General features: G+C 43.3%; 1 protein-coding gene across 8 annotated transcripts in view; it reads right to left on the reverse strand.

Moving 5' to 3' along the window:
• The window catches only part of LOC308478297 (uncharacterized protein), a 241812-nt gene that overhangs the window by 103230 nt on the left and 113502 nt on the right, over nucleotides 1–25080 (reverse strand). For 7 of the 8 annotated variants that reach the window (XR_013987025.1, XM_081007741.1, XM_081007740.1 and 4 more), the window contains exon 5: nucleotides 11691–11813. The exons of the other annotated variant lie outside the window; for it this stretch is intronic. Coding sequence is in view for 6 of the 7 variants with exons in the window: in XM_081007741.1 (XP_080863867.1) it covers nucleotides 11691–11813 (123 nt within the window). In the remaining variant the exon portion in view is untranslated. The remainder of the gene's footprint in view (nucleotides 1–11690; nucleotides 11814–25080) is intronic. 8 annotated transcript variants of the gene reach the window in all.

Raw genomic sequence — 25080 nt, forward strand, 5'->3', positions numbered from 1 at the left:
AAATCTGGCCCGCAGAGGGTCGGGGAATCAACATGTTTTTACGTGAATGGAATGTGTCCTTTTATTTAAAATGCACCTCTGGGTTATTTGTGGGGCATAGTAATTTGTTTATTTTTTCCCTTCAAAATATAGTCAGGCCCCCAACAAGGTCTGAGGGACAGTGAACTGGCCCCCTGCTGAAAAATTTGCTGACCCCTGCACCAAGGTTTCATATGCCAATTCAGTGGAGGGGCGGTGCTATCTCCAGGGGGTCAAAAGAAGAAAAAAATTCTGAAGGAAACAGTGGATGTATGATTTTTGTGGTTCATGTCAAATCCCACAGGGCCCTGGTTTCTTGTGACACAACGTTCCACCAGGCTGGGGCCACGGCCAAAAAGGCCTTGGCCCTGGTCGAGGCCAGTCTAATCTCCTTGAGGTTCGGGAGATTAGCTTAACTGTTTATCAATAGGCTTCCTCCAATGACAAGTGAACAATTATAACATAAAATTCAAGACTAATGATGACATTCCTGAACGAAAGACTACACTGTGAGGAATTCGACTCGTGGTGCATTTACCTTAGTTTGCCATGATTTGAGGGCAATCGATGCAGAACTACAATCTCACATTGCTACATCAAATGACTGTTATTCAGTTCAGTTTCATGAGTACTATGATTTAGCAGAGCTGACAAAGGGCAGGAAAGGTTTCTCCAGCATGTTAACAGAGTAAATTAAGTGGACAACATAGCTCCACATGAGAGGGAAACTGACAAAAACTGGTTGAACGACCTTCCTGCTTTTAAATTGTAGGTTTTAATGTTCAACTGTTTTACCATCGCATACATAAAAGCCACCTTGAGAACATGGTTGAAAGGCGAGATAGAAGTTTTTTTTTTACAAAATAAAATAACAGAATGGAGGCTTTCTTTGAAATCCATGCACTGACAGAAGATAAGCTTGCCTCACAATGCACCATTCATCTTAGCCTTAGTCTTTTAATTATTCAAGGCTAATCAATATGTGTTTCAACCCTTTTAATTGTGAGCCATTAATGACATTTATTTACCTCTATTCACAGGCTGAAAAGGTACCTTCTCAATTTAACAGTTTGCCATTGTCATTGTAAATTTCAAGGTACAGTGTACTTTGGATAAATTCAGACAGTTGTGAATTGAGTTGTGGCTACTTGTACAAATTCACTGTTTATACAAAAATCCCACAATGTTAATAACTCATATGACCTAGATGCAGGTACTCTCTTCCCTACCGCAAACATAGCGGTATGCCTGGCCCCGAGTGAAAGTGAAACCTTTGGTATGAAAATTACTTTGAATACAACTCTGCCCACACACCCCAGGATCCCATCGTAAGTGCTAAATCTTCCTTAACGGATATAACAATCCAGCACTTCCAACACCGTTATAGCTGTATCAGGAAGTACAGAATCCAGACAACAGTTGGAAATGCTCATTATCATTTGCATTGCAATGTGGATGAAAAGTTCCTCATGCATGCACCTCTCTCTCGCTAGAGCAAAGCTTGCGATAATATAGGAGAACAATCTCTTCCAAATTGCCATGGGCACCGCAACCGGGGCATTACGACAGAAGTCAAGACATGCTCCATAAATGCAGTCTGACTCTTCCTTGAACTTAGTCGAGTTAATTGAAGTTGATAAAAAAATAAGTGGCTTGAACACTAAGATGGTGAAACCCTCAAACAGTCTCTGCTGAAGAGTTGTGGGACAAAGAATGTCAGGACTGCATTATACAGTGTTACCTCTGGTTAAGTACTTAATTCATTCCGGAGGTCCGTTCTTAACCTGAAACTGTTCTTAACCTGAAGCACCACTTTAGCTAATGGGGCCTCCCACTGCCGCCGCACTGCCGGAGCACGATTTCTGTTCTCATCCTGACACAAAGTTCTTAACCCGAGGTAATATTTTTGGGTTAGCGGAGTCTGTAACCTGAAGCGTATGTAACCTGAAGCATATGTAACCTGAGGTACCACTGAATATGAGAATAAGCAGGAAAGAGCAGCTTCAGGGGGGTCACTCACATGTCTGTTGTACTGTCGTTCTTATAACATGCAAAGCAGCCCTGGCATACTTTGATTCCACATCTCTTTGATGAAAACTATTCCAGGATTTGACCCTCTTACTGTTAAAACTCCTTTTCTGATTTCCAACCTCAATTGATTAATAGGCAATTTGTAGCTACTTGTTCCTTTACCCAGAGCTACCTTCAATCCAAATTGCTTCCAAATTGCTGCACATATTAAGCTGTAAATGCATAGCTCTGAGAAGAGGGTCAAACTTTACTATCCAGAGGAAGTAAAAGTTGCAACAAGGCTCCAATTCTACCTCCACTGTTGGAGACAGTATACTTCCGGATGCTAGTTGCTGGAAACCGCAGGTTGGGAGAGTGCTGTTGTGTTCAGGTCCTGCTTGCCAGTTTCCCATGAGCATCTGGTTGGCTACTGTGGGAATAAGATGCTGGACTAGATGGGACACCGGCAAGATTGAACTGGGCAATTCTTAAGTCCCTATGGGTACTTTAAAATTGACATTCATGGATCAGGTCCCATTCTCTAGGTCCCATGGCCAAACATGGCCCTCCAGATGTTTTGGGACTACAACTCCCATCACCCTAGCTAACAGGACCAGTGATCAGGGATGATGGGCATTGTAGTCCCAAAACATCTGGAGGACCGAGTTTGGCCATGCCTGCCCTAGATCAGGCTTCCTCAACCTTGGTCCTCCAGATGTTTTGAGACTACAATGCCCATCATCCCTGACCGCTGGTCCTGCTAGCTAGGGATCATGGGAGTTGTAGGCCAAAAACATCTGGAGGGCCGAGGTTGAGGAAGCCTGCCCTAGATGATCAGTCATCAAATAAAGCTCGCAGGAAATTATTTGACACTTGAAGACTTCCAGAACTCTGCAGACACAATCCAATAAGACTTCAATGTAATTAAGACATGGTTTTTTTAATGTAAGTTCCAGTTTTGCAGACAGGAAACTGAAGCCAAGTGATCATGAAGATGAGTGGCAATATCAGTGATTTGATGCATGGCTGACCCTCTGAACTCACAATTCCAGGGTCAAATCCCAACACAGTAAGTGAAACCACATTGGCTCTCATGCCCTTCATTGGAAAATCTATAATATGCTCATTTCAAGAAGTAAATAATGTATGACTAAAATGCAAATCATAGCACATATGGTCAACCCAGAGCATCATTTAAGTAGAGTTGTGTCATATTTTCCAGTTTTGATTTGCAAGTAGAAACAAGCAGATTCAGTGGAATTCTCCCCCCCACCCAAGAACAAAAAAGACTGTATAGAATCTTAACGTAATTCCAATCTTGTTTGGCACCATTATTTCCCCTGGTTGTATCATCTTCTCATTTCTGGTTCAGCAATGCAAGCGGATCCTATCCCATCACTGAACACACGGAATGGAATCATGTTACAGTCCTACATAGCCAATCAGATTTAGCTATGTGATGAGTTCAGCATGGGCTAATGAGAATGAGCAACATTTAAATGAATAACTGAACATTTTCGCTGCAAGAATTGAAAAAAGTATTTTTCAGCATAGCCAAAAATATTCATGAAAAATGGTGAGTAGCTGCAGCTCAGCTCATCATCTTCCATTGAAAATCTTGGAAATTTGGAAAGGAATGGCAAGTATCAGTTTAAAGACAAAAAAATAATAATCAAGATGTGATTATTCGACACATGGCCATTACATTTTTCAGTGCTCATTGAGAGTTAGTGCTGTTTTACGGAGAATGAAATAGTCTCAAATGTTACATGTTTTAAAAATTGGATACTTGCCAAATGCTTTGATGATTGGAAAAAAAAAAATCTTAAGAATGTCTGCAGATCAAATTACAAGGATACAAGTATTACACTAATCAGTAAAACAAAAGACTGCTTTCATCAACAAGTGATCACAGGTTGTCACTGTCTCTGACTTCAGGAGATTTGATGGAAGAAAACTTGATGATATAAATTAGAAATGACAGTCCACTGAAGGGAGTTAACACAGGGGTCACGAACTCTTTAACTAATTTCTGAAGCTTATCAATGTGAAGAGACATATCTATTTTCAGCCTGCGTTGCTCACTCAAGAAACCAGAATGTGGGATAAACTGGTACCTTGAACTCTTTAAATTTTATTAATTTCACCCCGCAAAGAAAATGACAGAGTCCTCCCCCGTGGTGTAAATTAGCTACGTGAAGAAATTTGTCCTATGGGTACAACCCAACACACACCAATTTAAGGCTTCCTTCCGTTTTGAAGAAGCTGTAAATAGGATTGGGGTATAAATATAATTTGTACATTTTTCGCCATAAGGTGCCACTTGCAGTCATTCCATAATGGAGATGCATGCATGTAAAACTAGTTGATTAAAAAGGAAGGGTGAAAGAAGAAGACTGTCACCTGTGACAGATTTTGGAAAAAACTGGGGGGCGGGAGGAAGGAAACAACAAGCTTGCAGAACCTGTGCTGCTTCACAACACACAAAAATGTTGTTCTCTTCTATCTGGTGCAGATCTCTCTCAAGGGTACTGTAAGAAGTCATGACACGGTAGAGAAAACCCATCATGTGGATCGAGAAAGAAAGAAATGTGAGTGAGTGTCTGGGTCTCCCACAGGCATCTGACTTGCTACTGTGATAACAAGATGCTTGATTATGATGGGCTTTGGGCCTGATCCTGCAGCACTCTTCTCATATTCTGATGAGCCTCTCGGTACACAAATATGATTTGTTGTTTAGTTGTTTAGTCGTGTCCGACTCTTCATAACCCCATGTGATAAAAGCTTTCATTTCACAGGGGACAAGAGTGGTGTTCTCTAGCAGACATAAAGTTTAGCCTAGAAAATGGAAACCTGAGATGAAGCTCCAAGTCAGGGGTAGGCAACCTAAGGCCCGGGGGCCGGATCCGGCCCAATCGCCAGTGTGTTTTTACATGAGTAGAATGTGTGTTTTTATTTAAAATGCATCTCTGGGTTATTTGTGGGGCCTGCCTGGGGTTTTTACATGAGTAGAATGTGTGCTTTTATTTAAAATGCATCTCTGGGTTATTTGTGGGGCATAGGAATTTGTTCATATTTTTTTCCAAAATATAGTCCGGCCCAACATATGGTCTGAGGGACAGTGGACCGGCCCCCTGCTGAAAAAGGTTGCTGACCCCTGCTCCAAGTGAACCTTGGCCAATGACAAGGCGAGGAATTCAACCTAGCACTATGGCAGTTGTTCCAGCAGTGCAAGCTTTGCCGCCTGTCTCCTCCTCCCTGAACTGTTCTGGGGTTTCTCACAACCCCCTGACCCAATTTTGGAGGTGGGGCATGCAGAGGGAGAAGAAGCGGGGAAAGCCCTGTTGTGCTAGTGGAAGTCCTTGCATGGTCTTCTGTTAGCGGGGCATTAGTGGAATCCCACCCAAGAACTGCAAAACACACTACTGTATTCACTAAAAAAGAAAAAAGCTATGTGGGTGATAAATAAGACTTGCTTCCCCTGAAATGAGCAAAAACTCCTTCCCGATAAACTACTAATGCTTCCATTCAAACTCATGGTGACTCCATGCGGCTGGATTTACCACAACATTAAATAAGGAAGGGGCAGAAATGCTGTGCTGTTTATGATTTCTGGTGAAATCTTATTCTCATATCTCTGAAATGGAACAGATCTTTATTGTTAGCAGACACAAGAAGTCACAAAGAACTTGCAGGGTGATCCATCCCATGCCATTGTTCCCAACTTCTGTTAGCCACAATAGCTGATGGAGAACCTAGACATGATGTTTCTCTTGCACCTTGGTCAGTTTGCTAATAGACAGGGACAGATCTATCCTTCATTGATATGTGTACCCTTCTTTGAACCCAGCTGCTTTAGGGGCCTTCTCATTAACCCAATGCAATGAATGAAATCTAGCCAAGGGTTGCACAGATAATCATTTCCCTCCCTTTGCCTGTACAGAGGTATTGAACATGCTGGGTATGGCTGATGGGAGTTGTAGTGCAACAACATCTAGAGGGGACCATGTTCCTGCCCTAACTGTACACCTATATCATTTTGAAAGTGACCTCTTATAATAAGAGAAGTCTCCAAATCTAAGCAATTAGTACTAAATAACTGCCCAGTAAAGCCTATGATAATAGATCTGAGCCAAAAAGCGAAGCTTTATGCTCACTTTAATTAACATAAGCCTTTGTTTGGTAGAAAACCTGAATCCAATTTTACAAAGTTTGTCATATATATGTTTTTACATTCTGTGTGACTAAGAAGTGAGATATGGGAGATAAAACTGTCATAACACAGCAGATGCAGAATTACACTTTGAAAAGCTAATCAATCCACTCCCCTCCGGCGTTTTTATTTAGCTGCGCGCTACTTCACTAAAAAGGAATTTACTTCACATCTGGAATTTACTTCCAGCTGTGAGGACTGCCCATTCCAGTGCAGTGAGATAATCTAAAAGTTGTCTGCTATAATTAAACTAGATTACAGAAAAGGTTCTCAAACTGTCATAGCAGGCTTCCCCAAGTTGATGGAAGTGTCAAAACCTCAACAAATGTGAGAGTAAGGGCTGATGTTTAAAAAACCGAAGGACCACAGGGAAGCTGCCAAAAAGAACTTACAATTCTATACATTGATAGTATATAGCAGCTCTAAGGATGATAAGATAGCACCAGTATTTAGACAGAGAGCAGCTGTGTGAAAGACCCTTGTAAATAAAGTTACAGGGCTGAGGAATGGAAATAAAAATTAGTAATGTCCCTGATTAGAACAGGGGTTGGGAATCAGCTCAGGGGGCCACATTTCTTTGTGAACAACTTTCGGAGAGCCATGCCAGTGCTAGGTGAGGCCAGAGGCAAAAATCATCACGGCCAGAGGGAAAACTGGATAGAGCAACATATGTTACTCTCACTTTTGTACCACATGTTGCAATCGCAGCATAAAGTTTTTCTAGACACCCCACCTCCCAATTCTCCACTCAAGCAAGCAAGAGGCATTGCTACAGGTCAAGGATACATTCCAGACAGGCAATATTACTCAAGGAAGGCACAGAGCAAGGCCTGTGAGGAGTGTGGCCTACAGAGAGGCCTGAGGGCCAGAGAGAGAGAGAAAGAGATCTAGAACGCTGCATGTGCTCCCCTGGCCTCAGTTTCCTCACCCCTAGATAAAAAGATAGCTTCTGTACTCCAGGGAAGGCTGGCTTAGCACTATTTCTTCTTTGGCGATCACTCGTAGCCGAGTAAGATTGTCTTCCATGAACACGTTTCTCCCTTTCATCCTGAGTTTGAGCATCTTCAAAGTCCATGACACCTTTGGTAAAGGCTGTTCTCAAATTGGAGCGCTCGTAGGCCAGTGTTTCCCAATTGTCGGTGTTTATACTACTTTTTTTTTTTTTTAGATTTGCCTTGAGAGAGTCTTTGAACCTGTTTTGTTGACCACCAGCATTACGCTTCCCATTTTTAAGTTCGGAATAGAGTAGTTGCTTTGGAAGACGATAATCAGGCATCCACACAACATGACCAGTTCAACGTAGTCGATGTTGAAGAATCATTGCTTCGACACTGGTGATCTTTGCTTCTTCCGGTACACTGGCATTAGTTCGCCTGTCTTCCCAAGTGATGTGTAAAAATTTTCAGAGACACCATTGATGGGATCTTTCGAGGAGTTGGCTTTTATAAGTGGTCCATGTTTAGCACTGTTTATATACTGACTGGCTGCAGCTCTCCAGGTTCTTAGGCAGTGAACTCTCCAAGCCCTACCTGGAGATGCGAGATACTGAAAGTGGGACCTCCTGCATGCAAAGCAAATGTTCTACTGAGTTCTGTCCTGTCCTGTCTGGGGAATGGGCAAATATTGGAACATACTGTTGAAGGTCCCCTTTGTTAACCAACGGTTCCCACAATCCTCTGGCACCATTAGCTCATGCTTTGCTGGTGCTCCATATGGTGGGATTGCACATTTTTGCAGGAATCCGACACTCATCTCTAGATGATCCAAATACTGCTCCCCTGCTTGAACCCTCAAAAGCAGCGAACTGCCATCCTAGGCTGATAATAACTGCCACTGATCTCTCTTCTCGACATATCCTTGGTGTAACAATAAGTAGTGCCATGACAGATAAATCTTTGCATTCAGAGAAATAATGGGTTTCTGGAAGACTTATGGATTGACTCAGTTTAGTGAGCTAGAAAGCCTTAAGTGTTTATTAGTATAATGATGGATAGGAATCACAGTGGCACTCATGCATTGTAACAGCATCAAGCCAACATCGACCGCACTAACAGCATGTAAAGTTAACAAGACTTCTAGCTGACTTTCCCTATTTCTGGATGTGTGAATTATCTAAGCCAATCAAAAGAAAACCACATGAGAACTGAATGGAAAACCTCAATTAAAAAGAAGGCTTGCAAGAGCAGCTGGTAGCTTTTTGGGGAAGTTAACTCATCAGCTTTTCTGAGTGGGATGGAGAAGTGTGGGGTACATTTAATTGCAACAAATATTTATAGTGGAGTACACCCGACGCGTTAAAATACTGGGAGGCAAAAGAGGATTTTTGAGTGAAATCCTAACTGAAGACGAAGCTTGATGTTTTGTGCAACTAAAGGGAAATTGCTGTATGGAAAATATCAGTGATAACCATTTTTAAAAATGTTTTATGCAAACAGGAGTGTTCTTATCCAGGAAACCAGAAGCTATGCATCAGGGAAAGGTCACATGGTACCCTCCGGAAGTTGCTGGACCCCAGCTCACATCAGTCCCAGTCAGCTTGAGCCAAGTGACAAGGAAGATGAGAGATGCAGTCCAACACTGGGAGGGCACCATGTTGGCTACCATTTCTATGACGAGCAACTTCATTAAGGGGAAAGAAGCCTCTTGGCAATGGAGGCCAGGCAAGCAAGCAAACAGTTTAAAATCACCCATCCAGTAAACTTATGCAGGAGACAATGCAGATCAAAGTAAACCGAGACACATACACCATCTCTTAAGGCTCCCATGAATGGCCTGATACCACACCGGTGGAATTAAAGGATACTTTATTCTTCCCTGACCAAGCATATGCTGCCAGAGTCGCAAATGGCATATTGTGGAACAGTGTATAAGCTTACTCATCGTAACTATGCTTGAATAAAAATCAGGCCAGTCATTTTTAGGAGAGGGATGTGGAATCTGCGGACCTCCAGATGTTGTGGACTCTAGCTCCCATCATCCCTGACCACTGGCCATGCTGGCAGAGCTTAGAGTTGTGAGCACCGGATTCACTTCCACAAGAAGACAGTCGTCGCACAGCAGAGTACAGCAGAGTCTAGCAGAGTATATAAACAACTCAGAGAGCAGCTCTGTAGAATATCTTCTTTATTGTATCTACAACTATACAAACTATATACAGAGCTAAATAGGTCTAAGCATAAATGAATGCTGCACTGCACTGAGTGTCTGCAGCTGCTCTTAGCAGCAACCTTATCTCTACACACGATCTCTAACACTCAGTCTCTCTCTCTCTCTCCGACACTGACTGACTGACTGACTCGTTGCTGGAGCAGAATAAGTAGAGAGCAGAACACGCCTCCTCCTCTCTGGAGAATCAGCAGACTCCTCAGGAGATTCTTGGATATGGGAGGGGTGAAATCTTCTCACGTATCTCTTTCCCATATTGGATCAGGTCACTCATGCTTTGTTCAGCAACTGGCAAATACTTTTGCCATCTAGGGCCAGATCCACTCTTTTCTTTCTTGAAGCCAGAAATATGGGTGGGTGTTGTTTAGTCGTTTAGTCGTGTCCGACTCTTCTTGACCCCATGGACCAGAGCATGCCAGGCACTCCTGTCTTCCACTGGCTCCCACAGTTTGGTCAGACTCATGTTTGTAGCTTCGAGAACACTGTCCAACCATCTCGTCCTCTGTCGTCCCCTTCTCCTTGTGCCCTCCATCTTTCCCAACATCAGGGTCTTTTCCAGGGAGTCTTCTCTTCTCATGAGGTGGCCAAAGTATTGGAGCCTCAGTTTCAGGATCTGTCCTTCCAGTGAGCACTCAGGGCTGATTTCCTTAAGAATGGATAGGTTTGATCTTCTTGCAGTCCATGGGACTCTCAAGAGTCTCCTCCAGCACCATAATTCAAAAGCATCAATTCTTTGGTGATCAGCTGGGTAGCAGAGATTAAATGGCCAACAGAACCTCACGTGAAAGTGCGATGCAAGTCACAAGAGTGATCACTCTCGGAACTCGATGTAGTATCATTATAAAATTTGATCACTAATACAGCAGCCATATCTGGAGATGTTAAAATTGTGAACACTCTATGTATATATGCCCTGAAACAATACATTTCACACCTCTAAACTATATTGATATAAAAGATTGCTAGGGTGATTCACAGGCATGTTAGACCAAAGGTCCTTTATATGGTTGACATTAAAAGGAATATCTACATTTGGAAAAGATATGAGTTGCCAAAGGCTAACTCAGAGAGCATCTGCTAAGAACAGTAATGCCTCAGGATCCTTACCTTCTACTATGTCAATTGCAGACTCTAATTCAGCCCAAATTCAGTGTCTGAATAAAAGAGTAGCTGCAGGCAAAATAAAGATTGCAAACGAGAACCAGTTCATTTCAGATATAGCAGGCTATTTGATTGAGAAAGATTTGCTAGCTTCTGAAAACACACACAAAACCTAATCAGGTCAACCCTCCCCATAACAGCCTCGTCTGAAAATCTTATCATCATCATCATCAAGAAGAAAGAGAAATGAAGCTGGGTTGTAGATAAAACTGGATTGAAAAACTTTCACAGGGCCAAGCAAGTCCTGAGAAAGTGGAGGTAGTTTCAGAGACTTTCAGGAGTTCTTAAATTTGGGAGAGGAGATTTATGCACTTTAAAAAAGGAGTGGCTGAGGGTTATAGTCCACTGTGATTTAAATTGGCACAAGAAAGGTAACAGAGATGGTGCCTGGCTAAGTATTTCATGGGAAGGAATTCAACAACACTGAAGACCTCCTGATACAATGGTATCACCTCACCTGAAGTATGCAGCATGTATGTTATTTCTAAAATATCAGATTTATTATGGTGATGGTGATATGTTCTCTGTAGGGAAGAGGAAACTGTGGCCCGCCCAGTGATGTTAGACTACAACTGCCATTATCTCTTACCATCAGCCATGCTGGGTATGGATGATGGGAGTTGTAGTCCAGCAACATCTGGAGGGCAACATGTTCCCCATCCCTGTTCTGTGTGTTCTGATCAACAAACCTAATTTTTTCTTCAAGAAATCTTTACGCAATCTGTGCTGTTATATCTCGCCTCATGCTATTGATTTGATCTTCTCAGTCAAGCTACTTTAGAGGCACTGATAACAGAAACTCCAGAATGCGATAATCATTGTCATTATATTTTATTTGAGAAGTGTCTACAATTGACGAGGCACTGTTCAGTGTGTATAAGACAAATCCATGCCAGCAGGCTTCCAGAGTCAAAATGGAACATGGAAGAACCCATTCAAATTATACTCAGATTTTTCTTTTTGAATAGATATCCTTTACAACTGCAGCTTCATAATCAAGACATAAGCATTCTCAAAACAACAGTTTGCACGAATATCTTTCATTTGATTTCCAGACAACTAACACTATTTTTCCACTTCAGTAAACTGCTGATTAAACAAGAGACAGTGAATGGATTGTTACCTTCACAAGATGTCCGGTCTTCTCTCAGTTTCTGGCCAGCTGGACATTTGCAGTAGTAGCTGCCAATCATATTGCAACATTGGCCCTGACATCCTCCATTGGCAGTGGCACATTCATTGACATCTGTGGTGAGAAGCATTTTTATGAAGGTGAACACAGAAAACAGCATGTACAACATTTACAGTTAGGGTTAGCTATGTTTATTTTGCCATGCACCAGAAGTGTTATCAAAGCAGCTAGCAAATCCAAAGGAGGTCTCCCCCGCTGCTTTTATCCTCAGAACAACCCTGTGAGGTAGGTTAGACTGATTGGCACAAAGTAACCCAGCAAGCTGAGTTGGGATTTGAACCCAGGCCTGCCCTGTCCTAGCCCAGCACTCAGACTTCCATAATCACACAGACTCTCACTTCCTCCACCTCATGCAGACCCGCACAACTTGTCACCAACCAAAACAAATCATAAATCACTAATTAAGCAGGGTGACCACCAGCAGCTGAATCACCTTCCTGTTTTGGCATGTCTGCATGGAGTTATCATAAATGGGTGGGCATGTTAAGTACCTGCCAGGCCACCATTTATAGCTGGTGGGGTACATCTGAGTGGGTGGGTCATGCAGACCGTTCTTACTGTTGTGCCTCCAGATAAGGTAAAGGTAAAGGGACCCCTGACCATTAGGTCCAGTCGTGACCGACTCTGGGGTTGCGGTGCTCATCTTGCTTTATTGGCCGAGGGAGCCGGTGTACAGCTTCCGAGTCATGTGGCCAGCATGACTAAGCCGCTTCTGGCAAACCAGAGCAGCGCATGGAAACGCCATTTACCTTCCCGCCGGAGCGGTACCTATTTATCTACTTGCACTTTGACGTGCTTTCGAACTGCTAGGTTGGCAGGAGCAGGGACCGAGAAACGGGAGCTCACCCCTTCGTGGGGATTCGAACCACCGACCTTCTGATCAGCAAGTCCTAGGTTCTGTGGTTTAACCCACAGAGCCACCCGCGTCCCTCTGCCTCCAGGTACAGGATCATATTCTAACACAGAGGAGCAGCTGTCGACTGGTTGTGCCATCCCAACATTCAGATTGGACTGATGAAAAAGTGCCCCTGGCCCCTCTTTGCAGGCTGGAAAGTAATCTTTTGTGGCTCACTCTGTTCTGCAGTTAAAGGCCAGGGTTCTAACTTACAGCTGCTGAAAGCCTCTCTCACCAGAATCCATTCTGCATATCCATTGTCGCTCAAGGTTGCAACCAATCTCTCCTCTTGAAAAATGCCTTGACATGTAACAAGTTTACCAAGCTGGATCTTAACAAATATTCAATGTTGCTCAGACATTCAAGCCATTTCTACTGACACCGCAGACGTTTCAGAAAATAAACGGGTTGACTTGTGTGTCTAAAAGCAATGCCCAGAAATAAATTTTCCAGCTGCGGCATTCAAGGCAGAAAGTTTTCAAAACTACTCGATGGTAAAGATCATAACCCTGCAGCTTTGAAAACCAAAGCAAAAGTGTTTAACTCAACGATTTCTCATTCCGATGTCTACAATATTTTGTACAGATAAAGGAACAATATTGACAGAGACGCTCACTGGCTGCAGCCTTTCAAACGGGAATTGATCCGGGACCTGACTCTAATGACCTTCTTACACAATTATCAAGCACCCCTGGGTCTTACCTAGACTATAGTTCAGTAGCCGGCTGCAGCCCAGGGTGGATTAATTTAAATACAGGTAGTTTAAATCAATGGCTTAAATCACGATTTAAATCACTAATGGATCAATCCTCTAAGCATGGGAAATCAACGTAGAACATACTGTTTTATATTAAGGTGGTGTAAAGGGTGTTGAGCTACTGAGCTGGCCCAAGCCGGGAAACCATTGTTACTATTATTTATTTATTAAATTTGCATAATGCTCTTCATCCGAAGATCCCAGGGTGGTTCACAACAGAAAAATAATACATAATAAAACAAAAACAAACCAATACCTCTCCACTAGTTAAGGCAAGCAGTAGCAGAAGAAAAAGCACCGCTGTTGTTTTTTGGATATCCTTTCCATTTTTCCTGCACAGCTGTGTTTTATGGGTTGCCAGGTCACATCACCAAGCATGAACAACGTTAGGATCCTGCCCCTACCACTCCCCTCTTTCAGGGCTTATGCTGCCTTAAGATCTGCCAGACTCGGTTCAGCCAACTGGGTCCTGGCTCATACACTGGCATATCTCCACCTAAGTCAGGATGAGGGAGTCTGCTCACAAGTTGGAATGTCAAACCAGTGTGATAAGAAGAGCCTTCACAATGGCCAAACAGATGCCTGTGGGAAACCAGGGAGCAGAGGATGAGCACAGCAGCACTCAGGGCCGTCTTAAGCATATCCGGCGCCATGGTGCAAAGATCCCTCCTGCTCGCCCCCTCCCTGGCAACTCCAAAACAAGGGAGGGGGCGGTGAAAAATGTCCTCTGCCTCCCCCATCACCCCCGATCCCCAGCGTGGTGGAGGCAATAAAGCAGGAAAACGTGCCGGTGGACATGCTCTCCGGTGTTGGGGCGCCCGAGAAAGCAGCCCAGGAAGGCTGCACACCGCCTTTTTGCCAGGAAGCAGGAAGAGGACAACGACTAGGAGCAGGGCCATCTTGAGCAGATGGAGAGGCTTGGGAGGGAAGCTGCTTCCATCCTAAGCCTCTGTGGGAACCGCTCTCCTGCTGTGGAGGCTTGGGAAGAAAGCTGCACGCCCGCCAGCCATATAGTTGGTGGGGTGCAGCTGACAGGCGTGCAGGGAAAGGGGAGGCTGCCGGCAAAGCCACACAGCTCCCCCACTCGCTAGGGCGCCCCGAGAGGCCGACGCCCTGGCGCAACGAACCACTAAGACCAATGGGAAAGACGGCTCTGACAGCACTCTCCTGTCCTGTGGTTTCCAGCAACTGCTATTCGGAAGCATTGATGCTTCCAACTGTGGAGGTAGTGTGTAGCCATCACGGCTAGAAGACATCGACAGCTCTCTCCTCCACAAATTGGTCTAATCTTCTGTTAAAGCCGTCTAGATTAGTGACCATCCCTGCCTGCTATGGGAGCAAGTTCCACAGTTTAACTGCGTGGCGTGAAGAAGTGGCTTTCTTTCATATGTCCTTGAAAGGCTTGAAAGGCTGTCTCCGAAGCCAAAACAGCAAGACGGGGTGCTGCGCAGCCCTCCGTCTCGCTGTTCTAGCTTCGGGATGGCTGCGCAAAGCCTCCACAGGGCGGCGGGGTGCCTCCACCCCGCTGCCCTGCGGAGGCTACAAAGGATGTCCCTGAAGCCTCAAGCCTTTGGAGTGCAGCTGCCCCACAAGCTTGGGGGGCAGCGGCAAGGCTGCGCGCAGCCTTTGCGCTGTTCCCTGACCTGCTCTTGAACGCACCTTGAATGCACCTTGTTTTTGAGGGGGAGAACAAGAAATTTTTTTTTTTCCTGTTCTCCCCCTCCTATGGTCCGGTGCGTCCTATAGAGCGAAAAATACGGTAATTTTACAAGCTTCTATCTGTCGCTTCTTACTTGCCTTTCCTTTAAACTAAAAAGTTACAAACGCTGCAACCCTTTTTCATTTAGCAAAGTAAATTGCATTTAGTGCCATTCTAACACACACACACCCTCCCTAAAATAAGAGCAGAGCTTTAATAGACCCTTTTGGAATAAAAGGTGATTTAGAGCACACACACACATGGAATGGGGGCAAGGAGAAAGTTTGCAGAAATTATCATATGATCACAGACTTAAAATCTTGCCACCCTGGAATTTCTTTTTAATTTTGCTAGATGTTAACTTGGTCTCTGTTTCAGCGACCACACTCATGGGGCTAACGCGTTCTGTGAACCATAATAAGCTGACTTTGGTGAATGTCATAGCTCACTGGACCTGTAATAAACTATTGGGGTGGAATAAGCTCTGCTAAAGTGTTCACATTCTCAGTGGCATAGCCCATAAACAAAGTCCACAATAATTTCAGGTAGTGGCTATCAACTACCCTACTGGTGTTCCAATAACCAGCGACAAATCTGGCACAAGGCTAGAGCCCAAAATTACTGTGAATGATTTACCTCAGTAAATAAGCCAGTCATATGATAATTCAACATTTTGAGTTACTCGTGGAAGCTGAGGACAATTGCAAACGTTGGAAGGGTAGACCACAGTTCCAAAAGCAGGCAAATGCTTACTAGGATAAGGACCTGAAGGTTTATTTATTTATTTGCATATTTCTACACCTTGCAACATCAATGTAATCAAGGCAGCTAATGGAGTGTTAAGATATGGTAAAGGTACAACAAAAAATGGAACGTCATAAAATAAGAGAAATAGATTAATACAGTGGAACGAAACAATGACAGTCTGTTCAGGTAAGAGATCAAAAGCTGCTCCAAGTTAAAACCATTAAGACTGGCAGTTATTAAAAGCCTGGGGAAACAGAGCAGCTTTTGCCTGCCACCCAAATGGTAGTAATGAGGGCATCAGGCAGGTTTCTCTGGAAATACTTTCCCTGGAAAGTCCAAAGTCCAAGGGCAAGGCGCCACTGCTAAAATGGCTCCATCTCAATTTACTGAACTTCATGCATCGAGAGCACTCAGAAGGCCCCAGATAATGATCTCAGTGGAATGAAAGACGGATGCAGAAAAATGTTGTTGAACTGAGACAACTGAGACATCCCCCACAAGACAAAGCAACCCTCATGGAAGCTGCTTCTTACATATGTGTACTCTGATTCCAAAGAGATGTAAAAACCTGCCTTGAGAAGCACAGGCCATTTTGATCAAATATTTAGACCTTTGGAGTTGCTTCTCAACTCTTCCCGCCTGAACGATGCTTCTCACATTACTGCCTTGTGTCTTGACAACAGGCATTGCTCACCGTGATGTGAGAAATGGTCTCCAAATAGCACATTGTTTTCCTCGTGTTTCTTTTTTTCTACAGAAATAGAGACATGCTGGTTCTGACACTTAAATTTGAGACACTTAAATTGGCTTATATATTTCCTGCATCTGTGGAGTGGTGTCACTCTGAAGCACATTGTGCATTTTTGAAGGTTAACAATTCCCCATCACAATATGCAGAAGAGGACATGACCTAGGAGAATGTATGGTGAAAATTAATTGTTATTGATAATATAAAACTTTACACTGTGTACATATTGAAAGCCTCCCAGAATAATTTAGGTTATGAGGAGGAATACAAAAGCCATAAATAAAAATAAGAAAAGCCTCTTTTTGCAAAAAAAGAAAGTATATAATATGCACCAATATATTTCAAATTAAATAGATACTATAACCCAGTTCAGATGAAATGCTGAATCATGGTTTCATGTTATGCGGATGAGCCTCTGAGTTGAAACTCTTTTCCTCCTATGTGTGAGAGGAGGGAAAATGAAGGCTTCCACTTTTGGTTTTGAATAACCCTCAGTTTCCTGCTATACAGTGGTACCTCGGGTTAAGTACTTAATTCGTTCCGGAGGTCTGTTCTTAACCTGAAACTGTTCTTAACCTGAAGTACCACTTTAGCTAATGGGGCCTCCCGCCGCCGCCACACGATTTCTGTTCTCATCCTGAAGCAAAGTTCTTAACCCGAGGTACTATTTCGGGGTTAGTGGAGTCTGTAACCTGAAGCATATGTAACCCTAGGTACCACTGTATCTGAATTTGGGAAACTATAGTTTAACTAAGGTTAGTCTGAATGAACCAGAATTAAAATATGGTTTCAGATACTGGTTTGTTAACCAAGCACAGTTAAAACAAACCACAGTTTCATGAATTTGGACATAAACTGAAGCTGCTGTTTACTGAAAACTAATAAAAATAAATAAATAAATAAATAAATAAATAAATGAGCTCCTGTGTGCAGAGGGGGTGTCATGGCCTGACAAAACAGACTCCACAGGCAAGTTAAGAAGGTACAAATCCAGCAAACAGTTGGTGGAGAGGGAGAAGACAGACAGGGAACAGGCAGGGTTTTTGTCAAAGTCTCAATGCTTGGAGACAAGGGATGTTGGCAGCTGGTAGATCTGCAGAGCCTCAAATGGGCAGTCAATGAAGCCCAGCTGTCCATTGTCTTTCCATGAGCTCATGCCTGGCACATCACATCAGTTCTGTGAAGTGCAAAGCCATTAGAGGCAAGTGTGTTGGTCCCATGATGGACCTAGGCTTGGGAACTCTGGTCTGAGCTAGTCCCTCAACCTCTGTGTCTTGGATAACTGCTGGACTGGTCCTGAGAGAAGGAGGAAAAGGAAAATGGAAAAATGCGTGCCTGAGAATAATTCCAGTAATATGTCAGGCGCTGGAATCAGGATTAGGTCAGCAATAACAACAACAACACCAGGGTCAGTGAATTAAACTCTTTATTCAAAGAAACCAAAACAGTGCAGACCTCGTGATCAACTCTTCCCAGTAGGTCTAGCCTCAAAGAGGCAGCTGTGAGGATTGAAGGTCCCTGCCTTCCCACTGCTCTCTAAGGCTCTTCCACCGGTTTCTTCCCCAGAAGCCTAAGACTTCATCATCTTGTCTCTCTTTGCTCCTCCCTCTTCATTCTTCTGTGTTCTGGGAGACCGGGGGAAGGGGAGCTGGTCACAGCAGAAGAGGAAGATTCCCTGTCTTCTTCAGCAGCCTGTCTCCTGGCCTCCTGCTCTCTTGCCTCTGATTCTGGCCTGCTCTCAACCTCTTTCTGTTCCTGTCCCAGCCTCTTTCTGTTCACTAAACCCTGTTACCTCTTCAGCTTCTGAAACCTCCTCCTCCCAGTCTGTGCTCAAAAAAATGTTTTTATTTGCACCTGTGCCATAGGCACAAAAACCTGAAATGTGTCTTTTGTTGGTTTATGAAATACAGTAAAGTTTCCGAATTGCATCTCATCATTGCAGCTGGTAAGTGCTCAGGTTCCTTTGGAGTAGTTTTACAGAAGAAAATCACCTGTCAAATCCTGCCCATGTATTGCTTGACTCAGAGCCTGCAATTTTTTCTCTCCAAATTATCGCCACAGTTTTATTGCCCCATAAATCTACAGACACCTCACCAACATGCTATTATTATAAGCGGGGGGGGGGGAGCAGTTGTAATTTTGTTCGTATGTTTAAAAAGACTCTGCTTCTTAAAAAAATCCCGAGTGCATTCCACTTCCAAGTGAAATCAAGGCCATACTCCAATAAATTTCAAGGATTGCAAGCACAAACCATTTACACCTTTACGTTTACACCCTGCAAGGTAGCCCAAATAGACTCTTGAGGCAGCTTATGAGATAACAGCAAAAACCAAACAATCATACGGATCAATAAGATCTTAATAATTGAGACTGCAATGCAATAAAACCTCAAAACCCAACAAAAGAGCTGAAACAAGACTGGGGGGGGGGGAATCATTAAAATAGCATACGCTTAACCTCCTGAGTGCCTGCTGATTTATTTATTTTTAATTAGCCAATCTTCAGAAGCTGGAGGTCAAATCAGCCTAGTGGGACAGTAAGGTAAAGGAAAAGGGACCCCTGACCATTAAGTCCAGTTGTGGTCGACTCTGGGGTTGCGGCGCTCATCTCGCTTTATTGGCTGAGGGAGCCGGCGTACAGCTTCCGGGTCATGTGGCCAGCATGACTAAGCCGCTTCTGGCGAACCAGAGCAGCGCATGGACATGCCGTTTACCTTCCCGCCGGAGCTGTACCTATTTATCTACTTGCACTTTGATGTGCTTTCAAACTGCTAGGTTGGCAGGAGCAGGGACCGAGCAACGGGAGCTCACCCCACTGCGGGGATTTGAACCGCCGACCTTCTGATCGGCAAGCCCTAGGCTCTGTGGTTTAACCCACAGTACCACCCATGTTCCTGAGACAGTGGGACTACTGAAAAAGCCTTGCTACTATCAACCTTAATATTATCGCAGGCAAGGAAAAATTTTAGAATAAGGCATTTTTAAAATAGATCTCAGCATATGCCGAGATTTCTCAGTGGTGCTGCCATGTTTAGTGGAATTCCTTTCCCAGAGAGGCCCAACTGGTACCAACCTTTTAAAGCCTATTATAAATGGTGTCACATTCCATATCCTTCAACATTTCTCTGATGTAAATAAGGATGTCCTAAGGGAAAGCATGACAATCCAGGATCAAATCAGAAACCAGGAAAAGCTTCTATAAATCTGGGCTTGTCCCTAGAAAATAGGCACACTTAGAGGGTTTGACACTTAGAAGCTTTTAAGTTCAACTAGTCAGCACCAGCCATCTTTACACTTGAGTTTCAGGGTTTTTTAATCACCCCAACTAGTACATCAACAATGGTGCTCAAAGAGGTGAGGGGAAAAAATGTCCTTACTGTTGAATGTTGCAAGGTGGTGGAGGAGGCAGGAAGAGGCTCAGTAAGCCCTGTGGAAGCGCATGGCTACCTAGCTAATAGTTCCTGTTGATGTTAACAGCCACATGCATGCTCTGTGTAACTAGAGCCTTCCCTTTCTGCACTGCCACCTTACAGCAGTAGTCATGCATTTATTTCAGCACCCAAAGCACTAGCAAGCGATTTCCACCATTGTAAAGGCTTCCACTATCCTTCACTTCCCCCAGAGAACAACTCATCACTCCTTCCCTTTGCACTGTTGAAAAGGAGAAAAATCTGAACGTCGTGCTACATTTTTTATACTTCACCCCAAACCTCCAAAGGATCACACACAGAGGTTTCACAAAGATGTTTAAAAGCATGAGGGCAAAAATAGAATCTTGTGGAATCCCACCAGACAAGTTCCACAGGGCAGAGCTGCAGGCTACAAACACTTCAGAGCATTGACAGAAACTCAGGTATATAAGCTAGGCACCCAACGACACCTTGACTCTAGGTTGCAGTCACCTCAAAAGAAGGTTTATTCACCAGGGGGTTGGACTAAATGACTCTCAGGATCCCTTCAAATGCTACAATTCTATGATTTTATGATCTCAGGTACTTGACTGTACCTTGCTCTTACAGCAATTCACTTGTCCCAATGCAAGAAGGAGAAACACACACGGGGGAATTGGAAATGCTATCAACTATGGAGTAAAACAGAGGTTTTTTAACTGTGGTCGCCAACCTGGCGCCCAAAAATCTCCACGTAGTCACAATTGGACCTGTTCCAGTAGCAAAACGCGCCTGGCTCCTGGCTAATTTCGAACATGGCTACAGAGTGAAGTAGCCCAGAAGGATACCATGGTTAATAGCGTCAAATGCTGCTCAGGGTCCAAGAGAATCATCAGAGTCAGCTTTCTGGCCATTCACTAAGGGGAATCAGGACAGCTTTGGCTCCAAAACTGTGTCTGAAGCCAAGTCGATAAGGGTGCCGATAAGCATTTTTCACCCAGCAGTCCCATTGACATAAGCAAGGTGATTTGCAGCACAGCTAATCTTCTGCTTCTAGTCTGATTTAGTCAAATCAAACAAAAAGAAAACAAACTTAATTGGAAATTATATCTATCAGCATATTAAACAGCATCTACTGATAGTGCAGGCTTTGTCCTCACAAAATCAATGACAAAGTTCACATTGATCTTTCTGCATCATCATAGCACACTAAATGCATTTAGAAAGAATAATATAGCAGTGCCACCAACATCAGAGTAGTAAGTGCTGGGTTCTGCTATCCTGATTCTCCCTCTTCCTCCAGCCCATTGCCATGGCATTATTTAATACAATACTAGTTCCAGGTTTTGGAAAACTCGTTTCTGAAAAATTTCGGCTCCCTTACAGTTGAATGACACTCTGTTGGTTCACATCCATTTATTTGTATATAGACATCAGACCATCTCAGGCTGACTTACAGCAGTATATAATATAAAGCATTAAAAAATACTTTAAAATACTGGATCTCAGTGAAAATGGAAAAGGAGTGCAAGACCAGATCCACACTCATCCAATAGCTTTGCAGATATCTTTCATTTTGAATGAAAAAGATAAATGAGAATAATGTTCATTAAGAATATATGCCTCTACTGCGGAATACATGGACACAACCTGTTTTCTAAAACCCTCATCTACAAAAATCATTTTTTTTCTAAGGGTATGGAAAATCAGAGCTGAGTACCATCATTGTGTGAGCCTTTTCTGTATTAAGTAGGACTTTCTCAGCATGCAATTACTTTTCTCAGTTGGATGCATACTTCTTTTATATTATTAATGAAATTATAAAACAGCTGAAATATTTCTAACAAAAATGACATGGTATAATGTTCCAAGGAAACAGGTTCTTGGAGAGAGCCACTGGGTACATTTTGCTTCACATTTACAGTCAAATGGGCATGTCTGTAATTTTGAGAAAGTGATGCAATGACTAGTCAAAATGGCTGCCATGGAAGTACGGCAGAACACAAAATGGCTGCCACATCTGAAAAAGCTAGGGAAGAAGCAGGACCACAAAATGGTCCAAGAATGTCACCATTAATGCCACTCCAATTAAAGCAGGAAAATGCCATGCTAATCACAGAGAAAAGCTATTTGTGAATCTCCTCTGTTCAGAATGGAAAGGAGGATGGTGGTCTAATCCTTGCCTCCAACAAAATGCCAATGAAACACCATCCTAAGATCCCAGGTGGGTTAAAGCAATTTATAATACAAATTTAAAACCAGTTTTTTAAACCTTGACTTACCAAAAAATAAAAAATAAAAATACAACCACCAAGTATTATTTGCTTGAAAACTGGTATTTTGGCTGTAGCCTGATGGAACCCTTAGCCCTACAGAAAGAGATTGCATAGTGTATCTTAAGTAAGAGGGAAGCCTGGAGCTTGCTGCTTGAATTTCCTGATTAAGTGACAGATGGCAAGAAGAGGAGGAGAAACAGCTAGGGCTAGATTATAAGATTTGGCCATCTGCCACCTTCCCCCACCACTCCCAGCAAGACTCCTTAACATTTCTGCCCTGATAATCATTTTACAAACAAACAAACAAACACAAAAAAAACACTACTTTCTGTCCTGTTAAAGGTCAAGTTGCTTTACTAAATCTAGTGAATAATGTTACTATCATTACAATGAATACTGCACACTTATGAAGTCCAATTAAACAAAATGGAACATACTTCTGAGCAGACATGCTCAGGATTGCACCACATGTAGAAAATACCCATACCTTTTTTTTCTGGATCTGTAAGCCAATTTCAAATATAAGACCAAACACAAAGGCCCCATTTAGGGAATGGCAAACTGAACCATGTCCACTCGGTCCTTGGCCGACTATCAGTTCATACCACTGACAAGAGCAATCTGTCCTTCCAGTCTATGAAGGCTGGTCCACCCTGCTTCAGTAGGAGGCCCCATCTGAGCTTTGGGGCAGGCCACATCTGGGGTAGGGGAGCCACTTATGCATCATCAAAAATGAGGACGAAATATAAAGGGCACCGATTTGCATTTAAAAAATCATATGTGCTGAATTTATATGTATACAGTGGTACCTGTATTCGTTCCGGAGGTCCGTTGTTAACCTGAAACTGTTGTTAACCTGAAGCACCACTTTAGCTAATGGGGCCTCCTGCTGCCGCCGCACCACCAGAGCAAAATTTCTGTTCTCATCCTGAAGCAAAGTTCTTAACCCGAGGTACTATTTCTGGGTTAGTGGAGTCTGTAACCTGAAGCGTATGTAACCTGAGGTACCACTCTATATGCAGATTTGGAAATGATTGTTGCAATTTAGGCGGAAATATGAAAATACATCACCATATTGCGGCAAGCACTGACTGGAGACTTGAGTGCCTGCTCAGTGTGCTGTTTGGTGCTAACTGTTCCTGACCAACTTGAAGGCCCCTGCACGTCTCTCTTCTTAGGGTTCCTTATCTTTAAACCAGACAGCCCTTCAGATATAGCATCTGTTCCCTGATAGCTATTCAAATTAGAGGACTGTCCCTTGCAAAGTAAGGACACTAGCTGAGGGCCCTGGTTCTGTCATGAGCAACAAGGACTCACAGGGCTAAAGGCGGTTGATGTGGTTGAAGAGATTTCAAATGAGGAACAATAGGTGAACCAAGGAAGACTGGGTGGCTCTTGGAGGAGATCAGTGGCTCAGACTGAGAAGCCAACTTGAATGTGAGGGTTTTATCAGGCCTAGTGGGTTCCTGGTCACGTGGCAGTGTTCAAAGTGGTGGAGTCAGCTGACTGAATTCAAGTGAGAGCTGATGCTTAGAGGATGTCCTGAATCCACAGAGTCTAATACGTTTGGTTTGGAGGGGAACAAAAGCACAACAGCTTAGACGTGGATTTTGGAGACTTGGGTTTGAGACAAAGCCCCCTTCAACAGGCATCCTAAAATCAGGTGTGATGGGCTGGGTTTAAGGATTCCAAAGCAGTCCTTATGAGCATCGCTTTATTTCCATCCCTTCGCTTTCACTAATATGGGTAAAGAAAAGGGGGTACACTTGATTACAAATCTCTTCCATGGTTTGACATTAGTTAGGGATGAGCATACTGTCTATTTATTTATATTGATCGGGCACTGCAACAGAAAACAGCAGTGCAACCACAGCTCTTGCCTTCATGCTAGAAAGCGAGGGAAATATGCCACAACGCAATCCTTAGGATGGAGTTGTAAATCATGCAGCATTTTGGGGGTAGGGTGGATCATGCAAATCATCTAACCATTTTGGAAATGAATTATGTGCCCTAATTAGTTTATTTAATGCGACGTTTCAGAAGAACTAGCAGAGGTAGAATGTCATAGCTATTAGGAGTGCATTTTATCCAAAGTGTGTGTGTGTGTGTGTGTTTTAAGCAGTAGCTCTTTCCCTTCAAGGACAAAACAACACATAGATGAGGATCTAATTATCTTCCCTATTTAAAACTTAAGAGACAGACTCGAGGGGAAGCTATTATTCCCTGATATTTCAATAGCCTAATTAGGTTAGGGAAGCTTCCTCGTCAATCTGTGGCCAAAGGGGCACGACTGAAATCAAGCACGTTTTAGCAAAATGCTCCTGTTTGGGCGCACACATGAAGGACAGATGGTACAAATTTGGGAGGGGGAAGAAAAGTAATTTGTCATTTTCAAGGTATCCAAAAGGGATAAGTTCCCTTTTGAAGAAAACCTGCCAGCTGCATTTTTGCGCAACCAGCCACAAAGGAGGATTTTTCTTACCCCAATGACTTCTGGGTACATTCCTAGCCTTTGATATTGTATTTTTAAACACTTTTTTAAAAAAGCTATGAAATGGAGCAGCAGTATGCAATCCACAAGTTAGATACTTAGCAGAATGTGGTGAAGGACTTAGACAATGTTTGGGCTACTTCTTTGGGTAGAAAACTCATTTAGGGCCCTCCTAGCCAGAGGTCACAGTCTTGCCACCATCCTCTGATTCAGAGCATGAGTCCCTTGCATTACTTCTGTCTCCACAGCCTTGCAGAAGGCAAATGTATACCTGAAGGAGCGTCTCCACCCCCATCATTCTGCCCAGACACTGAGGTCCA

The sequence above is a fragment of the Podarcis pityusensis genome (genome assembly GCF_964106645.2).
Source record: "Podarcis pityusensis genome assembly, chromosome: 5".
In the NCBI taxonomy this organism is placed as follows: Eukaryota; Metazoa; Chordata; class Lepidosauria; order Squamata; family Lacertidae; genus Podarcis; species Podarcis pityusensis.